This window comes from Psilocybe cubensis, chromosome 5 (assembly GCF_017499595.1).
Source record: "Psilocybe cubensis strain MGC-MH-2018 chromosome 5, whole genome shotgun sequence".
NCBI lineage: Eukaryota > Fungi > Basidiomycota > Agaricomycetes > Agaricales > Agrocybaceae > Psilocybe > Psilocybe cubensis.
The window spans coordinates 2,520,063-2,531,749 of NC_063003.1; the positions used below are offsets into that span (position 1 = coordinate 2,520,063).

Consider the following 11,687-nt stretch of genomic DNA (forward strand, 5'->3'; position numbering starts at 1 on the left):
AGTCTGAGTATGAGCAGAAAGTTGAAACCAACTATCAGGGACGGAACCAAAAGTTATAGCTATTTTCATACACGGACTATGAATTCGCACCGGCATTTCGGCATACTATTTGCGCATGTTTAATAGGGATACTCTGGATGTGCCAGTCTGCAAAAATTCACCACCGATCTTGCACCGAACGTTTGCCTACCCCACGGCCATATCTAGCAGATATACACCTGTTTCTACTCACAATGCAACCACGGATTCCCGTGGAAATTGTCGGTCTCATCATCGATATTGTGGCTCAAGCCGAAAAAAAACTGGATGACCAGTGCAGAAATATTAAAGCATGGTCGCTCACTTGCCGTGCCTTTCTTCCACAATGCAGGAGCCATATTTTCGCCGATATCAACGCCGATTCTTGGAATAAACTACCTAATTTATGCCGCCTTCTCAAGGACTCGCCATGGATTGGACACTACGTTCCCTCGCTCAAACTCGGTCTGCCATATGGATTCCAACGAGACTTACTTTCGGAGCTTCCGCATTTGAAGAATGTGGTTCGGCTTAAATCCTTCTTCATTGACGGGCACCTAAGTTCATGGTTATATATTCCACTACCTGTTCAATCTATCATTTTACACCTCATGCATCTTCCGACTATTGATACTATTGGTTTCATAAACATATCAGACATGTCGCCATTACATTTGGCACCTTGCAATCTTGACAGTCTTACGCTGGATGACGAGTCATTCGATGGCAAACGTTGCCCGGCACGCACCATCAAGTGTCATAGACTGTTTTTGAAGGAGCGCAAGACCATTACCAATACAATCAAAACGCTGAGCAAAGATCAATTTGATCGACGTCTACTGAAATGCCTTCACCTGACCGCGACCACTGGCATGTATCAAGATTCAGAGACTCTGCATTGCCAACTCTTGACTGAGATGCCTTTCCTCGAGGAGCTTGAGATACGCTTATTTGGTATAGTGCCCCTGTCAAATTACATCTATCTTCACTGAATCCTTTGGTAGAAGATAATTTCTATTACAACTTTTCATCTGCACTGGCCTCCGCGCCTCCCACATTGAAATCACTCAAAATCTGTATTACAATTGCCAGCCTTCGCGATGTACCCCATCTTGTCAAGGGGATTCAACAGGCGGCCGACACAGTGGGCCACATTGTTGAGCATCTCACCCTTAATGTTCTCTCAGATACTAGCTCAATTTTTCAGTTTCCTTTAGTTGAGGGCGTTCTTGAAGACCCTGGTAAATGGACGGCACTACAACGTTTGTCCCTTCGGATCGATATGCGATGTCTAGGGTTGGCCGCCGATACCCCCATCAGCTCGGAGGGCAACGAATTGAAACTTCGCCTCTACAAATTTCTGGAGGACAGAAACGTTCGATTCTTTTACTCCATTACTCCTAGAAGCTTCCAGGAGAGGGACTATGAGGTCGAGGAAATTGATTGGCAGGAAATGGTATGGGACTGACGAGAGAATTGTCCCAAAGCATCAGCGAATTGAGACTGGTAGAAAGCTAGAAACTCACGGTGATACAACCAGAACATGATTGAAATTATGCAGCTATAGTGCTATGAACCAGCGAGCTAAATAACACAATTCATATACTACTAGGTATTTCCTTTATCTCTTGCCAATAGATCTGACTATCTCTGTCGTGATATCTAACAAGGTTGAGGTGAAAAGAGTAATATACTTTGAACCTGCGTTGTTGAGACGAAAGCTTGTATAAATGGGCTCGGACGGTGTTGTTCCACTTAACGAAGCGGTGCATCCCATCCGGTGGCCGTGGATAGGGTATGCTGAGATGAATTGCAAAATGTTGCAAAGATTTCCACCTCCCAGCATCCAACAGGACCTTTGTGAGTGTATCCCATTCAAATATTGGGATGCTAAAATCATTATCCCTAAACACTCCAAAATTGAGATTGAGATATTGTATGGTTTTCCCAGCGATATCGCCAATCCTTTGAAGCTCCCGGGCAAGGTAGGGAATAGTCATTGGGATGAAATAGATGCTTGAGATTTTGAGGGATCTCAGTACATAAGATGGAGAGACCAAAAACGCTGAGAAGGTTCCGAAAGCTTGTTCACCTAAGGAGCGGGCAAGTCAATGATATCAGGTTAGACAGTAAATAGGACAACAGATCTGCTTACTTGAAAGGTAAATCTCAAGTTCATTAAGATTAGGAAATCCATTCAAAAGTTTCCCGTATTTCTGTGAAATGTCGGAGACTTCCAAGGACAGCCCCCGAAGTCCATGGCTATCAACAAGCGAACCTGTTCCCGTCCCCGCACCTAATATCTTGGTCATATGGTTGACAATATTGGCGTCTTGGCCTGCTAGGCAAAGTCTACGACACTTCACGAGAGCAGAATCGTCCGTGAGTGTTGCTTGACTAAGCGTAAGAGATCGAAGACGTCCACATGGTGACAAGTCGGAAGGAAGGATATTCCATATACCGTGAAAGCCGAGATCGGTAATGGTCGGAAGGTGCATTAGGTGAAGGACGGAAGATCGAACACCTGGTTGAAGTTGTGTCCAGATAATCTTAGGACTGTTCATGGCCACAACGTCAAGTCGTTCTAGAAGCGTGATATGACGCAAAGCAGACAACATGCTCGCGTTCAGAGAAATCTCTAAGCCAATAGAGAGAATGCGAACGTTGTGTCCAATCCATGGAGCGTTTGTGAGAAGTAATATGAATTTGTGAAGCTTCCATACTGTGGCTTCGATACGGGAGAATATGTGCCTTCTACAATGCGGAAGAAAGGCACGACAAGTGGTCGAACAGGCTCTGGTATCTCTGTATGGCACTTCTACTTGCCACTGCGTGTCTTCTAAGGCGACCATGTCGATAATCAAGCTGATAATCTCAGCCGGAAGCAGGTCATCGAGTGGGTACATGGCCGTTGTGGAAAGGGTTATGAGATTTGAGGCCGCGGGACAAGATCAGGCATCACTCAAACTGTCAAAATTAAAAATGATGCATGATGGCAAAGTCCTTCGACTGCGTGCGACACAATATAAACCTACCATTATCTGTGAAATGGGCTTGACACTGAAACTAAACCCTTCCCTTCCCACCTCCCATTGAGTGATCGAGTACTACCCGCTACTAATAACATGCAAAGCCTCGTAGAGTTGATCCCGGCAGAAATCATTGGTCTCATCGTTGACGTGGTGTCTTTGGAAGGAGAAAGACGAAGTCGCTTTCAAAATCTCAAAGCTTGCTCGCTCACCTGTCATGCCTTTCTTCCACACACCAGGAAGCAACTCTTTCGCGATATCCATGCCGACAAGAGGGATAGACTACTCAAGTTCTGCCGCCTGCTCAAGGATTCCCCATGGATCGGAGGCTATGTTCGATTACTGATCGTCTGGTTGCCACACATACTCAACCAGAGTAATCAGTGTTTTAATGAAGAGATTCATCATCTGAAGTGTGTGGATCAGCTGAAGTCAATTCTCGTTGATGGCGGGCGGGCTCAATGGGCGGATATTTCGCCATCAGCTCGGTCTACTATCCTGCATCTCATCCATCTTCCGACAATTATGACCGTTGGTTTCATTAGAGTATCCGACGTGTCTCTTATGGAGCTTTCACCTTGCAATCTTCGCAATCTTACATTAAATGAAGCGTCGCTAAATAACAATCACGGACCTTCACACAACATCAAGTGTCATAAATTGAATTTGCACCATCCCGTGTCCATTCAAAATGTGCTCAATACTCTTCGTGAGGATAGCAGCGGTAGATCGGTTTTTAATTCCAGTGAACTCAAAAGTCTTCGCTTCTCCGTGGTCAGCAATGGCACATTACCTCTACATCGTCAACTGCTGGCTGCGATGCCTTTCCTTGAGGAGATTGAGGTACATATGTTAGGTATGATTCTGTTTTAATGGCTTCTAATGCTGTTCCTCTTTTCCTTTGTTCAGTCAGTCTTATATCTCTTCCCAAACATTTTAAGGCACTGTATTCTACACCCTATCAGCTCTCTTGGATTCACCCTCTGCGTCATTAAAATACCTCAAAATCCGTATCGCTATCTCTGACCAATTTGGTATGACTCACCTTGTCAACGAGCTTATAAAGATTAGCGACACAGTAGGCCACATTGTCCAACATTTCAGTCTCAATGTTCTTTCTTCAATGCGACTCGGTTCAGTCACCCGACAGCCTCTTACTGAATCTATTTTCAAAGACCCAAAAAAGTGGACCGCTTTGCAACAAATATCCTTTCGAATTTATGCGCAAAATCTACCAGCTAATACTGCTAAGGACTGGGACACCGTCATGAAGCTCCAACTGCATAGCTGTACAGGGGAATTACAGGCTTTTCCATTCCATCACTAAAGCATGGACTGAACACTATGTTGAAGACGATGAAGTTATTTGGCAAGAATTAATAAAGGGTTGAAGTGTTGCTCGTCACTCAAGAATACGACATACCTACTAATTTATGTACTATTCTATCTCAATAAATATCCCTCTCTCTGTTTTTTCTACTTATACAACTCGGGAGTACCCGTCCAATATTCAAGAGGAGTCAAAACCTGTTCATAGATTGAAGTACAGGGCCGAAGTCCCGAACCATTTTCCTCGGAGTTTGAGCAATTGTGTGCATGCGAATTACTAACTCCGCATTGTTGGTATTCTTTTTGACTCATTTCCCAACTAACATCCTTCTTAGATCTTATCGATGAGTTTGAACATCAGTCAACTGAATCCAGACATTATAATCACCATATGCATTTTGTTGCACCCAGCAGATTTGCTCTCATTTATGCAAGTAAGTCCATACCAACATCTTTTTGTTGACTGGCGGACATTGAGCAGTGCGATAGACTTGTCGTTTCATACATGATCTGGGGTCAACCGACTACGTGTGGCACAACATATCCATAGACTTACCTTTGGACGTCGACAGAAGGCTATCAGAACTATCAGCATCAGATATAAAATGTGCCGTCATTTATGCTCTGAAGCTTGATCATAATTGGAACAGGCCTATGCCCAAAGTTTCTCGAGTTAGCCTGCTAGATTTCCCAATTGAAAGCGACATGGAGGATTATGGGTATCGCATACAGCCTCTGGGGGGAAATTGGGTTGTAGCTTCGCGTTTAAAGCACTCCCACAATCCGTTATCAAGCAAATTTTTCGTATCGATTTGTTACATGCACGTCACGACGGACAAAAACATAAAGGTCGGAACAACTTGCGCCATTGCTCTTTGTCCTGAACGTGCCGACAAGTTCAGAGCTTCTTTACGGAGGAAGGATAGTATATGCATCATATCAGCTTTCAGCACAAAAAGTAACTTCGTAAGGTATACAACTTTATCAAAGTATGTTCGAGTCTCCGCGAACTCACCAAACTTTTAACCAGCTACTGGACAATATACAAGTTGGAATTACAAGAAGCTCGGTCTGCCGGTGACACAGGCAAAGCTGTATTACTGAAAGAGTATGTTCTGACAATGCGCAAGATAAAAATCTACCTTTCGGAGATTTCAGGATCCATCGCAGCAGTTTTAGGGTCTGATGCTTCCTCTAATGGCTTCCATTGGCTTCATCTTTTTAATACTGATACGAATGTTGCTCTGCGTATACGTACTCCGGAGTCTAGTGTGCGTTTTTTCTCTTATTGCTCCTCCAGAATGAATCAAGCTTGTTCTAGGTTGCAGGCGTTTGGTTGGTACCGTCGATCAGGTTCCATCTTCCATATATCATAACGATCGCCACGTATCCGGACAAATTGGCAGTGTTCGTTAGAGAAGTGCCAAGAAAAATCCTCTCAGATAAGGTGGAAAAGTCGTATCCTTCGGATAATACAAACATTCCCACTGTGAACTGGGAATCTTCGGTGGTAGACTATGAAACCACACCACTTGAGTACGCAGAGCCTTCTCCCACCTTCGAGCCTTCAAACAATTTATGGGACCTTACATCCATAAGTATCATGGCTTATACTCAGCTCGAAACCCATGCGGTCTCTGATTTCAGCGATATAGTCGATTTCTTTCGGTTTCCGATCGACACCACCAAAAGGAATGTTTACATTACCGGGTGGAAGCCTTTGTTCACGTTTGGCGGTGTCTCCAAAATGAGGCTTCATCCAGATTGTATGGGTATGACGGGGAACCGTGTGATATGGCGCTCACGCTATTGGAATTCTTCAGACCGAGATGATATTACGATGGCATACTTTCCCTCTACACTGCCGACCGTGCCCCCCATCTTAAGGCAGTTAATCCTTCCCAACTCAGGGGTTCCGTTTCATTTTACATGGTGTGATGATGGTCTGCACCTTGAAGAAGCCTCGGGACGCATATTCGTCACCGACGAGTGTTGCAAAACCTACCTTTTGGAATATGGCCCTCTCTAGCGGCAGTTCTGCAGTGGTATTTATCGCATTCTAGCTGATACAACACATGCTATGATATTGACAGAATCGGCGAATGGATTCGATGTATTACATGCTAGCCTAGTTTGTGTATAAATGTTGAATACAGTACGCCAAATTAAGCCAAGCACTTACTTCTATACATATGTTCGTAGGTCATTGGATTGTCATAACAGTATCATGTTTCTCGACTGCTTTAACGATGTCCACTATGTTCTTGAGCTGGCTTGGAGCGTACCGTCCGTATTTGGTCGGTCGTGCAAAAGCAACCTCTGCAATCTTGATCTAAGATAATGTCATTAAAATAAAGCAACTGGTCTGAGAATCATCTGATTATACCAGGATATCAGATGTCAGCCCCTTGATAGGAGACGCAGACGTGCGAAAACGATGCATCCTATACACGGTGTTGTCCAGCATAGGTACGACCGAATCACTGGTGTTCTTATTCCGAGTAAATTAACACTTGTGCACTTTTTTGAAAGCAAGGGTACGCTTACGTATACTTCCGTTTCATAGGGCCAGTCTTCGCTGCCTATAGGCACAAGCGGGCCATGTTTAGCGAGAGAAGGATCGAGAATGGCCTCTAGTTGGTGGCTGAATATTTGGGACACTTCAGCTTCCGCTGCTCTCAGAGTTGAAAGAAGTCTGTTATCACTAAGAAAAGCCACGACTGGAGTAACTAGAATCTTGTGCAGCGAGATGAATGGAGAGAGAAGGCCCAACGTATGGATGCAAGGGCTATTAATGGGCAGCCCGACTTCTTCATTGGCCTCTCTATACTGAAAAAGTGACATTGTGAGATCGCACTTTCATATCATTTAAAAAAAAGACTTACCGCGGTTTCTGCCAGACTTGCATCTGTCGGATCCCATTTCCCCCCTGGCAAAGCCGTCTGTCCAGCATGCGTCCGCAGTTGTCGCGAACGCGTTGTCAGAAGAACGCGTAGTTTTCCATCCTCCTCATACAGCAATGCAAGCACCGCGGCAATTTTTTTCAGTTGATGGCCTGATCTAGACAGCATGTGTTGGTTTTCACGGCGGGTAAGTGACGAATGTGCGACTGACGGACAGATCAGGTTGTTCCAAGGTGCTGAAATAGCTGACCAGATTGTTGATTGCCGCTGCAGACTGTTCTGAGAGGGACTTTAGAGCGTCTTTGGGTATACACGAAGTCATTGAGGTGTGGAAGAGAAAGGGATACGTGGGGGATACGAGTTGGCTACGAGTACCAGCGAGTACTGGTGTAAGCGGTACCTCGGGCCGGTCGGCAATTACATAACTAGGATTCGCTGACGAGCCTTGCTGTTCCTGCGGGCTTTTGATTCTATAAAATATGTTTTCAGATATTTTGAAGTAATACATGAAGAAAACTAATGACACGGTAAGCCTCAGTCGAAGGGAAGAAAGACTATATTGTTAACCTAATGACACGGTAAGCCTGTAGACTACGTTAGCTACTCTGTACGAACAATGGAAAAGTAAATGTACCTCAGTCGAAGGGAAGAAAGACTGAGGTACTAAGAACAGAACTGGTCCGTATATGTGAGCCTCTCGTAGCTACAGAAGTTGATGAGGGATATGGAAGGTGATGCGTTGAACGCAATAGGAAGGAGGACTACTGGATTCATGAATGAACAGGGGCTTTCGGGCCCAATGTCCCGAATGTCGAATGAGGAAAGTTATGGTATAAAAATGGAAAGGAAAAGAAAGGTGGAAATAAAAGAGTGAGTGAATGTCAAGTCCGTATTCCAACAATACAAACATGCGAACTAGCAGAAGAGTATTTCTACTAGTTAAAAAGAAAGAATATATGGCCATTGGCACAGGCTTACTTTGAGTTCAAATCTTAGGATATTTGGATTCTCCGTCACAAACTTCCAAGTGTACGGTTCCAATATTACTGTTTACCTTTTGAATGAAACAAAACTCATAGCGTCGTAGAGCAAGAATAGAAGATAAGAACTAGTACTCCCGCGTGAATCTTAGCACTCCGATTTAACTCTTCCTGCACGATAAGAAACAGATTGCAAAACAAGTGTGTTTTGCACTGGTTTAGGTTTTGATGGCAACATTCAAACTTGAAGTACGAGGTCGCCATTCCCAGAGAGTTTGTACGCGTTACAAATGAAGTCCTTCCAAACTGATGGCAACATTTGAGAGGATTCCAGAGGAATGGGGTGGGAGTCGTCGCCAGTGTGCTTGCACATATTTGGTCATTGATGGCAGGATCAAGGCATCAATGATAGCAACATTTATTCCTTATAAGGAGCGGAATCCCGGTGAGGTGCCTTCTTCTTTGTTTACCGGGAATTCCCGGTGCAGGGCAAGAAGAACCAGGACCCACAAACGTCGCACATATAAACGATGCTGGCTGGAACTCAAAGAATATTTTCTTAGCAAAGTCAACAAGACTTTCGAAGAACTGTATTGAATTTATAGTAAAATTTAGCTTGAAAATCAGCAATGTGAACGTTCTGCAATATATTGCCGGGCCCTCAAGAGGACTGAACAAGTATTGAGTCAATAAATTACTGGTAATGTTACAAATGCTAGAATACAGGGTATACAGGATACATGTTACAAGTTACAACACCAAAGTATACAAAAGGGAAATAGATAGGATAAATAATGTGTAGTCCGCATGCTGACGAGTTCCGATAGGAGGTGGGATCAATTACCACTGCTTTCGTATACTCCGACTCTGACATTGATGATCTGCGGACATAAAAATATTGGAACCTATCATCAATCATTGGACAAATTTAAGAATTCACTATGACTTACAAATGTCGTCGCGAAGCCTAGCAAAGTTCCTAGGACACATAGCCGTAGGAGGGTTATTGTGCTTGAGATTGCTCACATGAATAATCTTTGGAACACCAACGCTGACTGTGCTCTCCCCCTTTATGGGGTCTATAGGCAGGCCATATAGAGATGCAGGTCGGGTTGGAGGATTGTTCGGGTGAGAATGGGACATGGTGGCTACCCTTACGTGCCCATTTTTGTCAGGCTTTGTTAGAACGACGACTGGGTGCTGTCCAATGTTTCCCTGTCGTATGTATGTCAGTTGACGAATTTTAAAATCTCTGAATGGGATGGTGAACGTACTGTTCCAGGCGGACGTGGAAGGAAAAATTTAGGTTTCGCTTTCATGATATACCCTTCTTGGACAGAGATATACTGGTACAACGTGAATTCCTCAGAGCTGAGGTATTCACTGTCGGATGAAGATGGCGTATCAAATAACGAGTAATGCATTATTACGGGATAATCTTTAAATTGTGAAGCAATAAAAGTCATCAGTATTTTCGCTTTGCTTGCTTTAGCGGCACATACCCTAAACTTTGAGTTTCGTGTTTATAAATACACGTAGGGTATAAGTTGCAGAACAGCTTCACAAACGACGATGGTACAATGTTTTGCGGCGAGTGAAGATGGGAGACCAGCTCTGGGTCAATCTTCTCCGAAACCTAACTTAGGCTTTATACATCGACAGAAACACCAAAATTTATCGGCAACGAAGGGTTTGAGATTAACTTTTCAGGACGTCGAAAGGAGGTTGGATGTGTCAAGCATATCTGGTGCTGTCCGGCATTATTTTCTCTGACTTGATGAGCAGTTTCTCTCATTTCGCCATCTAGTGTCACGATAGCCAGCCGCAAATGTTGCATCCAAACTCTAGGCCGAATCTCCTGCACAGGAATTAATTGACTTGACGTGGAGGTTTACGCCCCGCAATGGCATGGCAGATCCTCCGAACGGATCAAGACATGAGGGCTTATAACTGCATATACCGACGCACATGGATGGTGAACGGTGGCTTTTGGAGGTGGATCGCGGTTCACATCATCAAACAGACGCTGTCAATCATTCCGGATGTCGTGCCCGTCCGAAGCATATACGGGAGGCTAAATGTTCTTCACGTATAATGAATGATGGAATGTTCCCCGCAGGAGTTCGCCTTTACTGTGATTGTGCTGTCCATGTGCTATTACTCCGACAATACCTGGCGGAGTTTATGTTTGGAAATGAAAACAAAGGTATTTACTCTATTTGTATATGATCTATGTGGTATCTGACCTTCAAGCATCGAGATAATATAGGCTAGATAAGATAGTTATTGTCCGTTGTGCGTAGCAGTGTCCAAGAACCAGAATTGAAGACCAAAAATTCGAATAATTTAGAAAATGGAGTTGATGATACCTGACCCAACAGCAGAACCTGAAAAGTATGACGTGAGTATGGATTGTGCCATTTGCATAGTCGAGCGGAATGCATACCGGCTCCGAAACCAACACCGCCAGCAGCGGAATGAGCGAGCTGCGAGTAGGAGTGTTAAGTGGCGTCCAAAGGTAGACAATTTCAACAATCTTACAGTGTTTCCTAATCCCCCTTTGAAGAAGCCCTGTTTCTTCTCGGGCTCTTGTACAGTAGTCACAGGGGCAGCGGGTGGAGGCGCGGTCTGATAAATGGGGGTCGAGTTCCCTTGTTGTGGAGGTGGTGTATAGTAGTTATTTTGTGGGGGCGGGTATGGGTTGGACGAGTAATAAGAAGGTCCATTGTTGAAGTTCTGAGGCGGAGGTGGTCCACTGGGGAAGTTCTGAGGTGGGTGTGCATGGGGCTTTTCGGGGTATTGAGATCCTCCTCCAGTTGGGAATGGGTGAGCAGGAGGAGGGTCGCGAGGAAGTTTCTGAACGTATGACGATGGGAACACTCCTCCTTTGCCGTTGAGCCTACCAGTCCACCAGTCGGAATTCTTTTCGTCCGTCACCTCGATGATATCACCTGCGGCGAACGTCAGATCATTGGGTTCCTGAATATTGTTCATTGATCAACGGAATAGATTTTAAAATGATGTGTTGCGTACCCGCCCGTCCTCATTGTAAGCCCAGAGCGCTTTGGCTCTAAACAGAAATGGCGAAGGTATAGGTGGTACTGGGCGAGCAGCCAGTATATTCACGGGCGTTTTTGTCGGTGGTACTGGATTCCGCGAGTCGGTGTAAGGAGCGGGAAAAGTACGGTCCAACTCGGGGTTTGGGGCAGCAGAGACCTTGGGGAGCTTGTCGAGTATGTCCATAGCATCTGAGGGTGATATTTGCTGAGCCGACAGCAAAAAAGAAATGTTTTCTCTCGTTTGAGAGACGACGTATTCAATTGCTCGATTTGTGTTCATGATGGTCGTATGTCAAGATGGCGGCAATCCAAGCGAGTTCAAGCGGCGCCGTGTTGTGACCTGTTGTGACTCTACGAGAGTGTTACCTA

General features: G+C 44.7%; 4 protein-coding genes across 4 annotated transcripts; 1 reads left to right on the forward strand and 3 right to left on the reverse strand.

Moving 5' to 3' along the window:
* Positions 1-233: 233 nt before the first annotated feature.
* JR316_0006252 (uncharacterized protein) lies at positions 234-1,486 on the forward strand (the record flags this gene model as incomplete). Its single annotated transcript, XM_047892001.1, has 3 exons — positions 234-972; positions 1,023-1,259; positions 1,314-1,486. 3 exons carry the CDS (start codon positions 234-236, stop codon positions 1,484-1,486), a joined length of 1,149 nt encoding a protein of 382 aa, XP_047749350.1.
* A 130-nt stretch (positions 1,487-1,616) lies between these two features.
* JR316_0006253 (uncharacterized protein) lies at positions 1,617-2,924 on the reverse strand (the record flags this gene model as incomplete). The annotated part of the gene is made up of 2 exons (XM_047892002.1): positions 1,617-2,110; positions 2,174-2,924. 2 exons carry the CDS (start codon positions 2,922-2,924, stop codon positions 1,617-1,619), a joined length of 1,245 nt encoding a protein of 414 aa, XP_047749351.1.
* Positions 2,925-6,579: 3,655 nt separating this feature from the next.
* On the reverse strand, positions 6,580-7,601 carry JR316_0006254 (Nudix hydrolase 11; the record flags this gene model as incomplete). Its single annotated transcript, XM_047892003.1, has 5 exons — positions 6,580-6,708; positions 6,763-6,867; positions 6,924-7,205; positions 7,262-7,436; positions 7,495-7,601. 5 exons carry the CDS (start codon positions 7,599-7,601, stop codon positions 6,580-6,582), a joined length of 798 nt encoding a protein of 265 aa, XP_047749352.1.
* A 3,004-nt stretch (positions 7,602-10,605) lies between these two features.
* Positions 10,606-11,598, reverse strand: JR316_0006255 (Myosin IC heavy chain; the record flags this gene model as incomplete). The annotated part of the gene is made up of 4 exons (XM_047892004.1): positions 10,606-10,646; positions 10,706-10,745; positions 10,801-11,238; positions 11,293-11,598. 4 exons carry the CDS (start codon positions 11,596-11,598, stop codon positions 10,606-10,608), a joined length of 825 nt encoding a protein of 274 aa, XP_047749353.1.
* Positions 11,599-11,687: the final 89 nt, after the last annotated feature.